At 38.2% G+C, this 17,446-nt stretch overlaps 1 protein-coding gene and 1 non-coding gene across 2 annotated transcripts in view; both read left to right on the top strand.

Annotated features, from left to right (window-relative positions):
• The window catches only part of Snx18 (sorting nexin 18), a 28,987-nt gene extending 15,379 nt beyond the window's left edge, over positions 1-13,608 (top strand). The window contains exon 2 of the mRNA XM_027938135.2: positions 10,588-13,608. Within this exon, the coding sequence (XP_027793936.1) occupies positions 10,588-10,841 (254 nt within the window). The 3' untranslated portion in view covers positions 10,842-13,608. The remainder of the gene's footprint in view (positions 1-10,587) is intronic.
• Positions 5,313-5,385, top strand: Trnav-uac (transfer RNA valine (anticodon UAC)). The gene has a single exon. It is a non-coding gene; the product is annotated as a tRNA-Val (tRNA).
• Positions 13,609-17,446: the final 3,838 nt, after the last annotated feature.

Below are 17,446 nucleotides of genomic sequence, written 5' to 3'. Positions count from 1 at the left end.
TTTCTCAGTTGCTTAGGGCCTCACTAAGTTGCTGAGGTTGGCTTTGAACTTGTAATCCTCCAGTTTCAGCCTCCAGAGCTGCTGGTAGCAAGGCTTTTATATAGCACAGACTACTTAGATAAGCATCAAACCAAGTTTAAAGACCTGAATTCTTTAAATGATTAAAATTTTTTATTAATAGCAACCAGGTTAATTTTTCTAAAATTTAATACTCCTTGACCTACATATATATACCTTCTTCCCTCCATTTTAAAATGGCTCTTGGGTCTAGGGGTGTAGCTCAGTGGTAAAGTACTTGCCTAGCATACACAAGGCCCTGAGTTTGATCCCTAACACTGCCAAAAAAAAAAAAAAAAAAAAGTAAATAAAATGGCTCTAAAGTTATTTGTTGTTTATTACATTTGTAAGTTGAAGGTGAAGTTTAAATTAATTTATCTTTGAATTTTGATAGTTCTTGACATTAGTGCTCTATCCCTGAGCCCCAGGCCCAGCCTTTTTGAGGCTATTGTGAATTGCTTTCACTGGCTGGAACTCAGCATTAATATTTGCATCCTTCAGGGCTTATTAGCATGGTCCATACTTGGTATGATTTTATTCAGGAATTGAATTTCAAGGGCCTAGAGGTGGTTTGTGGGTCACCTGAGATGTAGGCTTCCAAGGGGATTTGGCATGCTCTGTGTGTTGAGGCTCCCTTGTGGGGTTTAAGATCACCATGGATGAGGTAGCCCCAGCAGGCCAGATTCACGGGAACTGCCTGAGCAGATCAGGGTCACATGCAGCCAGCCACCATTAGTAACATTATTTAGTTTCCCTAACTTTACTCTGTACCCCTGAAAATAGGGGTGATGAGTACATTCCTTTTGGGATTGAAGAATAGAAAATGAGAGTGCAGGACTGTCAGGTTTGCACAGAGCAGGTGCTCCTCTGTGACTACTACCTGGCACATCGCCACCCATCTCTGTGTGTTTGGTGGGCATTCCACACGGCCCCCCCACACACACACACTTCTTTTTGAGATGTTTTACTCAAAAGATTATCACAAAATAAATACTGGAATAGAGAGAGAAAAAGGTAATCAACAAATGAGTGGAACCAAAAGAGAGGAAGGAAGGAAAGAGGACAGGAAAAAGTTAAGTTAGCAGGGACCTCAGGTCAGTGTGGATACCAGTGAGGAGCCCTAAAAATAAAATAGGTCACATTGACCAAATAGCCTTTTCTTCAACATTTTACATGTTCACAGGAATGAAGAAAAACAGGCTGAGTCCAGTCTTCCACTCTGCTGTCCCCATGTCCTTCAGCCTATCTCTTGTTCTGTCCTTCACACCATGGCTTCAGTTTCCTGGGGGAAGGTCATAGGAAGACTGAAAATCTACTTAATGTTTTCGGTACATTCAAGATTTAAAAATTAAAGAAGGTGCTTTCTTTCTTTCTTTTTAAGGGGGAAAAAAGCAACAGCCTTTGGATCCCTGTTGCTTAGTGACTGGGCCTTTTGTTTAAGTGGTTTTAGGAGGGACAAAACATACTGAGAAGAAATTTGGGTGAGAAAAGGAACACAAAGTTGAGGTGCACAAGGGGACCATGGTGTTGAGTTCATGGAGCAGAGAAGCTTGCAGGGCACAAAGAGGGGGAAAATGCAAGGGACCAGGCAACTTCTTCAAGGGAGAGTGGGGCTTGCCTTGGTTAAAATTCCTGAGACAGAACAGGGTATGGGGATTTTCCCCCCCATTTTGCTAGGTCAGAAGTTTCCAGGAAAGTCGTTCCTTTCTGCAAACCAGAAGGAGAGGAACATGGAACAGTACAGTTCAGTGAAATGCAGAGGCATTTGCTAGTGTGCTTGTTTGTTTAGTTAAACTTGCAGTGGGTTTTTAATATATGTGAAGGGGCTAGATGACACCAGAGCTATCCTACTCTCATTTTAGAAAAAAGACCGCAACATTGCAGTGCTTCTTAAACATTAGCTTTTACTTATGAAAATAATGTAATGGCATGCTGTGCAAATATTGTAATGCTTTTGCAAATGATGCTGGGTTCCTTGATCATAATTAATTTCTAAAATGAGGATTGCTGTTGGTTTTAGTTTGCGACTTTTAAGGTAATGAACATTGTCACATGATTATTTTGTTCTACATTCATTGAAAACATGAGTAATATAACCTAAAATTCAGTACATATTGTATTAATACAGTTATTTCTTGCTTTGCTCTTTGACCCTGAACATATTTTAAAACTATGCAAGGTGGTTTACACTGCTAAGATATAAAAAAAAAAAAAAAGAGGTAGGAGATGAGTGGAAGTGTATTTAGGACTATAGATTTCTATGTAGCTGGATTTGGTGATAAAGAAGTGGGACAAAGTGCCTTTCTTTGAGCCTGGGCAATTGTGATAAGTATGAAAATGAACCCTGTTAGGAATTTTGCATGAACAGAGTCTGCATCAAAGTCTGGGAAGTTTTGTTAGTAACAGGTCCTATAGCAAGATAAAAACATTTGTTTTCCTTTTCACTCTCAAAATGTGAAAAGGAAAGGCCTTTTGCAGCAAGTAGCAGGGTTAATCTCCATCTCAAGTCTCATTCACACTTCCTCTCAGTCTGTGATCACAGGTTGGACAGATGATCTCTTAAAAGTGACACCCTGCAAGGAATGGACAGTGGGAAGGGCAGGGCTGGCAGGCGGGTAGGAATCCTGGCTTCTTTGCCAGGAATTGGCAGTGGGACTTTGGACAGGTGACTCTGCTTCCAGTTTGTTAGATTGAATTATACCCAAATTTTTTCCTGAGGCCCTTTTAGCTGAAATAAATCAATCTGGCACCAGCTTTGCCGGTCTCACCTATGCATCAGCTGTGGCTGGCCTTCCCTGGGCCTGGAGTGATCTGAAGGACCTTGGGGTTCCTTCTTATCCTTTAGGAATGAGGCTTCAGGGTTATTCCTGAGTGAACTTTCTGCCCCTTGAAGAAATCCTAATAATTTGCCAAACTAATTTAATAATTAAATTGAATGTTCAACTGAAATAGCACCTTCCACTGTATGAGGGGCATTTTCTTTGTCCGTTTTGCCTCCTTTGCTGAGCTCCCTGGGGAAGGGACAGTTGGAATGTGCTCAAGGCCAGCAGCCTACAGTACTTCTGCCTGGTCAGGATGTTGTGAAGTACATTGCCTCACTTCCATTACTTTCAGTAATACTTTCTCGTGTACTCTGTGTACATTTCAAGAATTTAATTCCAGTTGTGTATCTTGAGGAGACTGCACTACTCCGTGTGTTACCTCTGAACTAGTAGTTTCTTCTGAACCAGGAATGTCCCTATGTATTTTTTAAAAGTACATATTCACACTGCTCGGTGTTGTCAGTCCTTTCTGCTTCATAATAAAGTTTTTACATGCCTGTGTTCCAGATGTAGCCAAGGAAAGTCTGTTAGCCCAGGATATAGCATCACAACTATATACTATGTTCCATTATAAAATGTTTTTCCTCTGATCACCCCATTTAGTATTTTATTATTGGTTCCTTATATTTGTACATAATAGTGGGACTCATTATGCCATATTCCTACATGCACGTAACATAATTGGCTCAATCGCCTTCCCTTTCCCTCCTGTCCACCTTCCCCCTGATCCACCTGCTCCCCCTTCTATCATTATTACTGTTATTTTAATTAGTGCATTATCATGATGTCTAAGCAGGATTCATGTGGTGTATTTGTACATGGACATAGCATAATTTGGTAAATTTTGTTCTCCAGTACTTTTCCATTTCTTCCCCTTTTCCCTTTCTTGATTTTGTTTCCCTACTATTTTCATAAGATTACCCCCACCCCTTTTCTTATTCCTTTTACTCTCTAGCTTTTGCAGTGAGAGAAAACATTCAGCCCTTGACTGTCTTGAGTTTAGTTTATTTCACTTAGCATGATGTTCTCTAATTCCATCCATTTACCAGTAAATGACATAATTTCATTCTTCTTTGGGGCTGAGTAAAACTCCGTTGTGTATTTATATCACATTTTCTTATCCATTCATTTGTCTGTGGGCATCTGGACTGGTCCCATAACTTGGCTATCGTGAGTGGTATGCATATATCACTGTAGTATGCTGATTTTAGTTCTTTGGGATAAATACTGGGGAGTGGGACAGCTGGGTTATAGGGTGGCTCCATTTCTAGTCTTTTGAGGGATCTCTGTTCTGCTTTCCAAAGTGGTTGTACTCATTTATAGTATAACAAATAATATATGAGTATACCTTTTCCCCCACATCCTCACCAGCATTTATTATTTATATTCTTGATGATTGCCATTCTAACTGGAGATTAAATTGTTCATCTAACCATGAGATTTATTTGATTTTTTTTAAAAAAATATTTTCTTGTTGTAGATGGACACAATACTTTTATTTATTTTTAGTTGTAGTTGGAACAATACCTTTATTTTATTTGTTTATTTTTATGTGGTGCTGAGGATTGAACCTGGTGCCTTGAACGTGCTAGGCGAGCACTCTACCGCTGAGCCACAACCCCAGCCCACTTTTATTTATTTACTTATTTTTATGTGGTGCTGATGATTGAACCCAGTGCCTCACACATTTGAGGCAAGCACTCTACCACTGAGCCACAATTCCAGCCCTTTTTTTGATTTTTTAAAATTATTATTATTCATGATACAATGAAACCTAAGGTCAAGCATTTTAACAGTGACCTTAGGCTTCATTGTATCATTTCTTCCCCTATTTTTTCCTTTACCTTTTTGGTTTTTGAAAACAGTGCATAATGTTTGGTAGTGGGGCTGGCAGGGGCCAGTTTCTCTTAAATTAGCCACTTAAGAAATAGAGCTTTTGAAATCTTTGCCTGTTTTTTTTGTTATTGATTCCATAATTAAAAAAAAAAAATGTGTGGTTCCTTTCCTTAGGCAACATTTTTAGCATTTATTCTACCCTCCTCTTGGGTTTGGTAAAAAATATGGTACAGCTGAGAAAATGCTTCAAAGATGCTGTAATGTCTGTTACAGCCCTGCAGCTGGTTGGATTGTACCTCTGCAGTTGTTTCTTAAGCCACTACAAATTACTTGAATTTTAAAAGCTATCCTAGAAGTAGCAAGCCTATAATGATCTAACTCTGCCCCAATAGTTTTCTTCTCCTACCTCCCACTCCTTAAATGCTAGAGCTGACTGAAAACTTTGCAACCTCTGCCTTTCTTGTTATATTTGAAATGTTAAATATGAAAGATGTGAAGCATAGAAATACGTACGATAATTTCTAGCTTGAGAAATGTCAGATCAACTGTGAAAACACAGGTATATAAAACAAAATCCCAAATCCTCTAATAAGGGCTGGGGATATAGCTCAGTTGGTAGAGTGTTTGCCTTACATGCACAAGGCCCTGGGTTCAATCCCCAGCATACACACACACACACACACACACACACAAAAAAAAAAATCCTCTAATAATAGTATTTCACTTCTCACTGATGCTTGCACTATCACCTCTACTAGAAAAACGTTTCTGCTTTGCTCTGGTGTGAACTCCGAGCCTCTGAGCTCAGTGGGTAATAGAGGTGGAGCTAAAGGAAGCTTCCTGGGAATCCACAAAGCAGTTCTGTGTGTCATCCCCAGGTGTTTAAGTGCCCTTGCCATTTGTCCATATGTGGGGGTTGTTTGTTTAAAAGTTGCTACACTGATTTCTGTTAATTCTTAGTCAGTAAACTGGTAAATTAGCTTCCATAACAATTAGCTTGTTTTCTTCATAGAAAGGATAACCCTTACTATTTTGTTAGAATGTTTAGGAAAAATGAGTCAGGAGATTGTGGAATGAATTTTTTTAAATGACTCTCTTGTGAAAAAAAATATTTTTTAAAACTTTGCAGAGTATTTTGTAAAAGATGAACTTTATTTTGTTTAGAATGTTGAAGGCCTTTGGAGTTTTGATTCCATTTGAATGTTTGTAGCCAGTTGTTCTCTTCTTACAGAAGGAGCCAGGTTTCTGTCTCTTGGTCAAGATGTGTTCTAAAATGATTGTGGTTTTTATTTTAATTTATTTTTTTAGTACATTTCTGTCAGGTTGTTTTATAGATAATCATCTTTTGAGGTTGGATCTAGGAGAAGATAAGTCAGACTATACTTCAGTTAAGGGAGTTTATTTTTTATTCATTAAAAATTTGTTCTAAATCATGGGTACAGTTTTGTGGAGACATATTGTCCTTGATTATTTGCAGCTCCCCCTATTCTATGAGTTTGTACATTTATAGTGTGCTGTTTAATACCTTCATATACTATGTTATATAGTTGTTCATTCCTATTTGCCTGGTCACCTCAGAAAATAATTTGAGCCCTGTAAACAGAAATGATACCTATACTTTTACACACAGATCTCCTCCTCCTCGTCTCACTGCTCCTGCAGTCCGGACACATCAGGCTAGTGGATTTGAATTACATTAAATGGGTCCAACGGAAATTTGAAATGGAATTGACTTTTGAGCACTTACTCTTCCAAATGGTTTGATTGGCCTTCCAAATTTGCAAAATAATTTTTTACTGGATGTTCAACTGTACCAAAATAGAGACAAAGCCCAAATCCCTAAAAGAATTACATATAATAATTGTGGTGGTAGTTCAGAATTTTTGTCATCCTCCAATAGGATCTAAGTAGATAGAGGGGAGAGAGGGAGGAAAAGAGGGAAGAGAGAATGAAAGAGGAAAAAAAAGAAAAGGAAAAGAAAAGGAACTCCTCTCTCCAGTCTTAAGTTTGGGTTTAGACTTTCAAATTAAGTGTGCTTCTTGTTCAGTATTTTGTCTTGTGGCCCCCTGAGTTGTTACAAAGGTAGGAAAAACATGTGTCTTAGACATGTTAAGGAACTTTACAAGTGCAATTAGTGAATTGAATGAAGTAAGAATTCCAGAGGGAATTTTTCAAATTTAAACATTTTCTACACTCACAGTATTTTCTGAATTATGTTAAAACAAAAGCTGGGGCCATTTTAAGGAAGGTGAGAAAGGAGACAGCTGTGCCAGGGGGAGGCTGGGACCAGGAGGAGAGGAAGCTGCTGACTCCCAGGTACATTAGTTTTCACCATGCTCCCTCCTAGACTGACCTTGCTTTCTTGCCTCTTCAGTTGTGAGTTTCTTCTCTGCATATTTGTAGTGTTTGTTTTGAAGTCAGTTATGATTCAGATCCCATCTTGGCCTCTTACTGGGTTTCCTGGGTGACTTTCAGGCTCAAAATGCTGAGTAACTGCCTCAATTCCCTGGTACAAATAGGAGCACTGTCTGTTGCAAGCTGCAGTGAGAGTCGGAGACAGTCTGGAAAGTGGAAAGTGCCTAGCATATATTAAGATTATTTTGGTGAGCTGCCATTTACTGTCTGTACATTCTTATTCCCTGTGCCTCTTTGCCATCCTCAGCACAGGGCATGGTAGGTAGATGTGCCTCTGAGTGTTTTCTGTTGTGACACAGTTCACATGTTATCTTGGGGAAAGCCACATCCATCTCCCATGTGAAATTACATCACTGTTGTCCTGTTCTACTTTGTGTCCAGGTAGTAAGCTTTTGCTGAGTGCCTGGCTTCTTTGTGAGATTTGGAGGATGGGAACTAGTTATACATGTTTGATTCTCCCTGTCCTGTCAATGTGTGCTATTCATGTCAGGCCTTCCAAAAATATTCCTTAAATTAATTAAAACTCTTGCCTCAGAGCCCAACCTTTTGGGGGCTTTAAAAATAGCAGTATTGAGTTATTTACCAACTAATCTGTACTTGGAAGAAAAACCAGTCTTTTTCCTTGGCTTCTTTCATATGCACTCTTCAAAAGTTTAACATTTTTAAATACCAGAAGGTCCTTGGGCCTAACAGATACTCTAATACTTATATCCACGGGTTTTGAAAAGATATGCTGATATGATGTGTTGTTCGTCTCTAAATTGGTGGTTGTAGATGCATACCTGCAATTCAATATAATAGAAGTTGTTTCTAAAAATATGGTGATCTAATTTGGAGTTTGACAAGCTGCAGCTCTGTCACAATTCACACAACTCTGGCCAGGTTTCAGAGCTTCCCATGGCCAGACTCTGGTAAAAAGCCACAGTCAGATCACCTGAGACACTTCTCATTTAATTTTCTTCTCTCTCTCTTTTAAGCCATTTTAGAACACGTTTCATGATTTCATATTCTCAGCTGACTTTTTAAAAAAGATTTTCCCCTTGACTTTTTTTTAATTGTAACTTTCCTGGTCTTTTCAACTTCAATTTCTGTATATAAAAATATGAAACCTGTACAAACATATCAAAGATAATGTGTTAAAGACATTTTTTTCTTTTGTTGTGGAGAGGCCTTCCTCTGTTTTTATATATAACAGGCAAATTTTAGTGCTTTATTGATACTGTCAGCCGAAAAAGAAATGTTAAAAGCTCTGTACTTTTAGGGTGGTGGCTTCTTAATTTTTAGGGCAGGGGTCTTCCTGAGGCCATGTTGACTTGAATTGGTCCTCTCCGTTCAGCAGAGCTCACTCATTTCCACTGGGTGAGGTGGAAGTGGTGTGTGGAAGCAGCTGTGCCCTTGCCTTGCTGGCATGTTGGCATGTCATTCCTGCTCCAGGGCTTTGCTCATTTAGATCTTATTTAGAATTAATGAATGAAAATAAATGTGTGGGTATGCACGTACATATATTTGTTGTTGGTAGCTTTTCATTTCTCAGCTCTTTGAAGTGTGAAAAAGCACACTCTTTTACCTTTAAGAATTTTATTTAGTACCAGTTTATTCTGTATTATTTTGTAGGAGATTTGAGGAAATTTACAAATTAGGTAACTTTCCTTGTGGGTGTCTTCATGGTTAGAACTGAACACTGTCAGCTTCTGACCTCTTAAACTAAGGCTGTCTTTTTTTCCCCTTAGGAGTGCCAAGTTCTCAGACCACCAGGCTCGTAGTTTATCTCTTATCTTTCAGTGCTGCCTGCAGTTGGGAAATCTGAATTCATTTCCCTCCCCAACTTAAAAATTTTAAACTCTTTTTTTGACTAAGAGAGCTTTTACATATTCTTTTTCCCATTTTTTTTTTTGTTAGTGCATTATAGTTTTACATAATGGTGGCATTTGTTGTTAAATATTCTTACACAATGTATCAAGGTAATTTGGCCAGTATCATTCCCCAGTATTTTCCCTTTCTCTTCTCTCCTTCTTCCCCCTGGTCCCTTTCCTCTATTCTACTGATCTCCCTTTGATTTTTGTGAGATATTCCCCACCCTAAAGACATACACACATACATCTTTCTTTTCCTTTTTCCCTCTCTAACCTCCACTTATAAGAGAAAACATGTGACCTTTGACCTTCTGAGCTTGGCTTATTTTACTTAACATTGTGATCTCAAGTTCCATCCATTTTCCAGCAAATGACATAATCTCACTTTTATTTAACTGAATAAAATTCCATATATCTCTCATATTTTCTTCATCCATTCATCTGTTAATAGACACCTAGGCTGGGTATTAAAAATTGTGTTGCTGTAAACATGGGTATGCATGTATTGCTATAATATGATGATTTTAATTCTTTAGAATAAATACCAAGGAGTGGTATCACTGGGTCATATGTGGTTCCATTTCTAGTTTTTGGAGGATTGTTCATACTGATTTCCATAGGGAAATCTGAATTCTTAAACTGGCTGTATTCAGGTGCTTTGGACTTTTAACAATTTCTCATTCCCAAGAACCCATGAATATCCTGTATTTCCTACCACTAAATATCCCCAAGCTTTTGTGTCTTTGCATGGCTATGCTTCCAGGAGAGAATCCACTCTTACATGGCACCTATCAAAGTGATTGATTTCCTTGTCCTCACCCGAGCATACCCTTTCTTGACAAGAAGCTATGGTACCTCTAGGCATCATTCTTGCATCATCATTAGGGCAGACTGAAAACTCACTGATGCCTATGGTCCCTAAAGAAAAAGTAATGAATTCTAATTGTTCAAGTCCCTGATTCTCCAGTTATGGGTCTCCAGATAGAAGTAGTCAGGATGAGGCATTCATGACAATTCACCCCCTACATCAGGCACTTCAGCTACACATGTACTCTCTGTGAACAAGGCATGGCCTTGCCAGCTCCAGTGTGAGTGACCTTTAACTATACACTGGCAACATTGCCAAGCACCTCCATGACTGTAATATGAATTACAATTATAATATGAGACTTTCTGAGGAAGCTGGTTTGCATCCTCTGTGGGGTATCATTTTTATAACATAATTCTTGTGCAATGTATGGACATAATGGTGCCACACCATTTAAGTAAATGAAAACTGCAGAGTTTCTTGGTTTGTCTTTTTTAAGGGCAATTCCTTGTACTTTATTATTTGCCAAGTATAGTATCTCTCAAGAACTACTAAAGGTACCTGATTAATATGGCAAATGCTAGTTTTCGATGAAGTGAAACTATAGCAATGATAATGTTCAAAAGCATTATCAGATTCCTTTCTTTTTAAAATGATTAATTATAGTCACTACTTTTAAATTCTAAAGGACTTTAAGTATTTACAACACCTAAGATTCTGTGTAACATGTAGTTGTATCATTGGGATATGTGTACATATATTTTAATTAACCAATTATTGTTATTTTTAATCACAGGAGCTCTTACCAAAGTAAAGGAAAGTAGGCGACACGTGGAAGAAGGGAAGATGGAGGTCCAAAAGGCTGATGGCATTCAGGATCGCTGTAACACTATTTCTTTTGCCACTTTGGCTGAAATTCACCACTTCCATCAAATTCGAGTAAGAGACTTTAAATCACAGATGCAGCATTTCTTACAACAACAAATAATATTTTTCCAAAAAGTGACCCAGAAGTTGGAAGAAGCTCTTCACAAATATGATAGTGTTTAATGACTGGACATTGGATTGTAAACTTTTTTCAGTTCAAGAATAATTTCTACAGCAGAATAAAAACTGCTGTCAAAGAGCTATTGCCAACTATCAGTGGTGGTACAAGGATGGTTTTGTGTTCAACTGAAAGCCAGCTGAATATATAATTATGTAGGAGAGAAACCATTAATATGGCTATATCATAGAAACAGTACCACACATTGTAACTAAATTATACTATGTATGCCTACACTACCATTGTAACTTTTGGAATAATGATTATACTATTTGCCTTATTGCTTTTTGAAGTATGGGTATTTTAGTGCATACTTTGTAGACCTCAAAACCCATGAAGGGTCTCAAAGAAGCTGGCTGGATAAAGCCTGCTGTGGATGCCTTTTCACTCTCAGATTGGGATTACCTAAATTCAACCTGTTCTCTGTTTACAAATTCCAACTAGAGCAGCTATGCGACTTTGTGCCTTTAGACTCTTGGTTTTTCATTTTGCGTCCCGCCCCCCAAGGAAGCCACAACTTTTCTGATTGAAAGAGTAAAAAGCCAGTGTACATGACGATAAACTGGTTATAACCTCATATTGGCAGGGGTGGGGGTGGAGTGGGAGGATCAGCTGTCATCAGTCTGCACAGCAAGTATTATCTCTTGAAACATGCTGGTGAACGCAGCGGAGTGAGACTCGATGCTCATCTCTGGATATGAAGTCTATTAGGGAAGAGATGGTGCACTATATTCTCTTAGATGCTACGGTAGCATAGCCTCTTCACGCAAGTGTCCTGAAAACTGGGCGTGAGGATTTTAGCAAACACGTCTTATAATATGGAGAAAGGAGTCTGATCAATCAGGGGAGACAAGTACAGAATCAGTGACAACACACACTTGGTTTCAGTTCCTGGGAGGGTTTTCTTTTTTTTCCTTTTGTTTTTTTTTTTTAGCTTGAAGGTTTTCTTTTAATATTCAGTTTTTTTATTTGTTTGTTTATAAATGGATCTACACTGTTAACTGATTGAGACTCCACTGTGATTCACTCGTTTACTTAATCAAAAACTTTTCAGGGATGTCTGTAAATTTCAGTGTTATACGTGATAAAAGTGGTGTTGGTTGATCTAAGGAGGGACCAGAAATAATTTCTACTATTCCAATACTGGAGGAAAAAATTACAGATTTAAACTGTGCTGAAACAAAGAAAGTATTGATTAAAGCCCTACTCCCCGACATTTAACCTTAAAAACTATTTTAAATGTATTTTATTATAAGGGAAATACAAATGGCTGATAAATACCAAAAACATTCAAAAGCAGCTTAATTTAAAAAGCACAAAGAGATTCTGGCTTGAAATGCCAAAACCTCAAATGTTTTTATAGTTGCTGAGCTAAATAATGTGATTCTTGAGTTTACAGATTTAAACTGTCACTGAAAGGTTAAAGTGTCTACTGTTTTATGAAATTAAACTTAACGCTGCCTCAGAAATCCCGGTACTGAAATGGTAACATGGAAGTAAAGAGATCAGTATGAAATAGTGGTGAGTCACAATGATTAAAAAAAAAAAAAAGGTTGGTTTGCAGAAAGGCATAAGAAGAAAAGGTTATTGGAATAGTTACTCAACAGCACATTTACTCTCTCAAAAATAGTCTCATATGGTTTGGATTTTTAATATCAGATTATATAATTTTGGTCTCTGGTCAAAATTTTGTACCTTATAATACTTAGAGCCAGACTTAACGTTATGTGGCTTTGTCTATTACAGATACTTGGAAATGCCACCAAATATGTTGTTCTCTAAAGAGTAACTTTCTCTTATTGATTGAAAAATACAGTTCTTATAAACAAAACCCATATATAAATAGATATATATAAATTAATTTTATTGCAGAAGTTTGAAATTTATAGCATTTGAATCTGTATGGGACAAAAAAGCACTATGCTTTTCAAATGATTTGAAAGTCACATTTATTTGCCTCTTTATTTTGATGATGGTTTGATTTTTTTTTTTTTTTTTTTTAGTAAAAAAAAAAAAACTAAACTTGTGCAATGGTAGCATGGAAATTATCTGAGGTATCGTTGTATGATTGTGCTTTAGCCAGGGTGGACATAGCTTAATAAAAACTAAAGTACAAAAAAGTATAAGTCCATGCTGTCTACTTCTAAGAGAACTTTTGTTCTTCATAACTAGATAACATTATGTTGCTGATTCATAAGGGGTTTAAATTAATTCTGTGGGTTAGAGCACCAGAGTTATTAGTGTCCATTTTCATTTAAGATCTTTATTCTCTTAACGTTCTTGGTCCTTTGAAACATTTCAGTATACAAAAATACTGCAATGTTGATACCCAAGAGAAAAGCCATTATCATGTGTATGCTGGTCAACATGATCAGTGTGGTACAATTTTTTAAAATAAACTATCATGCCCTTCAAGCCATTATTTGTCTTTATTTCTAGAATCTGTAATTCTGACATATGATGTGTTCATAACATGAGAGTGTGTGTGCTTGAGCCTGTTTTACTATTTTAATTACAGAGTTGCTTACATGCTGTAGTTGTAATGCAGTGAGACTGGTTCAGCAGCCACACATTGTCACCCAGAAGCCTTCCTGGCCCTTGTATCTGAAGCGATGGTTCATATCGGGAATGGGGGAACACATTTGAAGGTGAAATGTAAACTAGTGCAAATTGGCTAGAAAAACATAGTCATTGGAATGTTCTCGGGCATCACCTACACTATTGTCTTGCATTTATTCATAAAAATATGAACAAAGGATTCTTAAATGTTGATTTTTTTTTGATTGTCTTAAATTTTGCTGCTGTTCTTAAGGACTTGAAAAAATGTTGTAGTCTGTCAAGTCAAGTATGGAAAGTTTATGCATAAACTTTTAAATGTTATTCTTTACTAAGTTCATTGCCATAGCTGTTTTTTCCATTTGTCTCAATTTTCTCAGAATCAAATACCATTTCTGATTCTGACATCTTTAAATTTATAAGCATTATACATTTTTTTCTCATTTTCAGTTTTATCTTTGGTTAAAAGAATAAGTAGAACAGGGTATTATTTATTTATAGATTAGAAATATTGAATATGTTTTATTTCCTTCAAAATGTTATAATTAGTGCAGATCAGCCATGTTTGTCTTTTAAAAAATAAACAAAAGTTGCTTTATTTCTCAGCTTCAGTGGAATGTTATAATTATTTTTTGTGCATCCATCACAGAGGCATTTATTAATGTGAGAATTTAACACAGAGAAATGGAAGGGCATGTTCTCTGTCGTAAGCTTTCATCTGTAGTTGCCATTTAAGTTGTCCATGAAACTCTAGCTAATTGGATTTATTTAAAACCATAGCTGGTAGTGATTGTACATGACTGTGGTCCTAGCTACTTGGGAGGCTGAGGAGAAGGATCCACAAGTTCAGTGCCAGCCTGGGCAAATTAGTGCTCTGTGTCAACAAATTTAAAAAAATGTGGGGTGATGTCTCAGTGGCAGAACATCCCTGGGTTCAATCCCACTTTACAAAAAAAAAAAAAAAGCTATTCAAGTGGTTCCGCAGAGAATTTGCTTATTAGTAATATCAGTAATTAGTATATAGCAGTAAATTGTGAGTAAGAGGTTTTTACGTAATAGCTGTTGTGGGCCAAATAACTGACACATAGCACTTAAGTAAGGCATTTCACATGCTATCTTGGTTGGTTGCCAGAAATAGGCCAACTCAAACCCATCTAAGCCAAAGGGGGGGGGGGGGCGGGAATGGATACAGGGACCTGGTAGATCCCACAAGGGACCAGAGTCTCATGTAGATAATCTTGCCGTCTTTGTGGGGTTTAGTAATCTGATATCTCCTTGTCTCTTGATCCATTTTCTTTTTTTTTTCCTCCATGGACTGAGTTTCTTAGCATCTTCTGATATGTCTGAAGCTCACAGGTCTACTTGGATCAGTGGTAGACATCTTTTCCAAGCTGGACAAATCACCCATGATCTGGGGAGACTGAGGAAAGACTTTCTCAGAGGCTGTGGAAGTAGGGAAAGGAAATGGTTGGTACCTCTCAATATGAACTTTTTCTGATGTTCCTCACAACAGACCTCTAAAGAAGATTCTATCTTCAGTTTATAGATGAGTTTAAAAAATCAGATATTGGGCTGGGGTTGTGGCTCAGTGGTAGAACACTTGCCTGGCATGTGTGAGGCACTGGGTTTGATTCTCAGAACCATGTAAGAATAAATAAATAAAATAAAGGTCCATTGATGACAACAAAAACAATAACAACAACAAAAAGATCAGAGGTCACACAAACTAAGTGATGGGGCTGAGATTCAAATTGGTCTGGGTCAACCTATTCTTCTTAAGTTGGATTTCATTAGATGCCATTTCTTTGCTTTTGAGATATCTTTAAACCTTCCCAAGTACCCACCACTCTATTGAGAGGAATCTTATCACTCTCTGGACACCGGGCATGATGATACAAAAGGAACCTCTCAAAATCTGCTCTTGTCACCCATTTTTGTTGGGAAAGAGGAGAGTCTGCTTTACTGCTGTCTCTTAGTAGGAAGGGCTGACCAGTCTGGCATAGATGGGAAGTGTGTCAGGTGGGGCCTTCTGACATGGTTCAGCTCCTACCTCCATGTGAACATAAACACACTTCATTTGCCATTAAGAGTGGTCTTAATCACCCACAGGTCAAATCTTTAATCCATTTGTCAGTTGCAGTTAGCCACAACAAGCCTCTTGGTCACAGATGGGGAGCAACAGTGTTTCCAAGTGGTAAGCTCTGATGAGTTATCAGTGGTCCTATGGTAAGGATACTGTTGTGCTAGGGCTTGGGGGCCAGAAATCTGAAATACCCAGTAGCAGAAGCCAGGCTTTCTGCCCCTGAGATGGTGGGCAGGGGGTAGTTAATCCAGGACACAGCGTTTCGGGGATCACAAATTCTTTCCATTGATTCTGGATCTCTGAATGTCCCAATCCCATCATTCTTGTGGCAGACATGGAGCTTCCAAAAATGCTACCTTGGATGCTTGTCCAACTTCTCTGGGTTAATTTGTTATAGTAGTGTGCCAAAGACAAGGCCAGTGGTCCATGTGAAGCTACCTTCAAGAGGACTTAGAAACCCTAAGCATGTGTGGTGTTCTGTCGCTGTGTGTTCTGCCAGCGTACACTGGAAATATCTCTTAAGTTTGAAGTGGTCAGAGGTATCAGACCTCGTTTTTCCTGTGGTTTAAATTTCCAGTCACCCCAGGAAATGGCTCTCAGGACTTAATTGCTGAGTTGTCAGGCTTCTCTGCAAGCTGACCCAGCACATCAGGGAGAAAGGCAGTGCTTTGGGCCCAGAGACCTGGGTCAGATCCTAGCCTGTCCACTCTGCATGACCTCAGGCAACTCACTAACCCATCTCTCAGTTGTGCAGTAGGCCTATTTAGATTGTGTTGAATTGTCAAGGGTATTAGATTAAATATCCTATAAAATCCTTGACCAGTTTTCAATACTCCTTTCTAAAAAACAAAAAACATGGAATGTAGTAAAAATTTCAGAATTAGGTACTGTGTTAGCTTTTCATCACTGTTACCAAAATACTTGACAAGAACAACTTAGAGGAGGAAATGTTTATTTGGGGCTCACAGTTTCAAGGGTTCCGTCTATGGCCTGTTCCATTCCTCTGGGCACAAGTGAGGCAAAATATCATTGCATAAGGGTGTGGTAGAGGAATGCTGCTCAGCTCATGGCAGCTGGGAAACATCTAGGAGCCAGGGACATGATATATAATCCCCAAGGGCATGCTCCCAGTGACTGACTTCTTGCTCTTCGCCACTTGCCTACAGTTGCATTCAAATTATTAATCTATCAAATGGATCAATCCACTAATTAGGTTATAGCATTCAGAATCATTTGACTTCTAAATATGCCTGCATTGTCTATCACATGAGCTTTTGGGGGGACACCTCATATCTAAACCATAACAGGTTCTTTACAAATGATGGTTCTGATCCTGAACATTTTGTAAATTTGGGATAATGACTTAACCTTTTGGAACCAAATTCCTCATTTGTAGTCCCCTTCAGAGACCTGCACATGGCCAATGATGAGCCCAAAACTTAGTGACACAATAAAGATCTCTGCGATTATGTGAGAAGGGATCAGACAAAGGATTTAAATAAGAATATTATGTATATTATGTCAGCTTTGGCATGGAAAATAAAGGAATCCACTTGGGTCCCTGTCAAGCAGAGGTTTCTGCTTCAGCCCAGACTCCCGCCTGCTTTCCAGGCCATGAGACCAAACCTCATTCCAGGCTCCTTTCTACTAGAATCCTAGCACAGACTCCTGCACAGTAGACGAATTCTCCTCTGCTTCTCAGACTCACCAAGCTCCTCCTGATGGGGTAGGGATGGGCTCAGCTCTCCAGAGACAATCCTTTTCAGACACCTCCCCTTGGTCTTCAAGAGCTAAGTGCCAGCCCATAACTTTAACCAAGAATATTTGAAGACAGCTCAGAATTCTGTTTTGATTCACCAGGTTAATAGTAGTTTTATTGAATTATTCTTTCACAACTTAAATGTTAAAATATATGTTCAGAAATATTAAATGTTTGCAATATTGAGACCTAAGACAAAGCAGGGAAGCCTG

The sequence above is a fragment of the Marmota flaviventris genome, chromosome 5 (genome assembly GCF_047511675.1).
Source record: "Marmota flaviventris isolate mMarFla1 chromosome 5, mMarFla1.hap1, whole genome shotgun sequence".
Lineage (NCBI taxonomy): Eukaryota > Metazoa > Chordata > Mammalia > Rodentia > Sciuridae > Marmota > Marmota flaviventris.
This window is presented reverse-complemented; position numbering and strand designations above follow the sequence as displayed.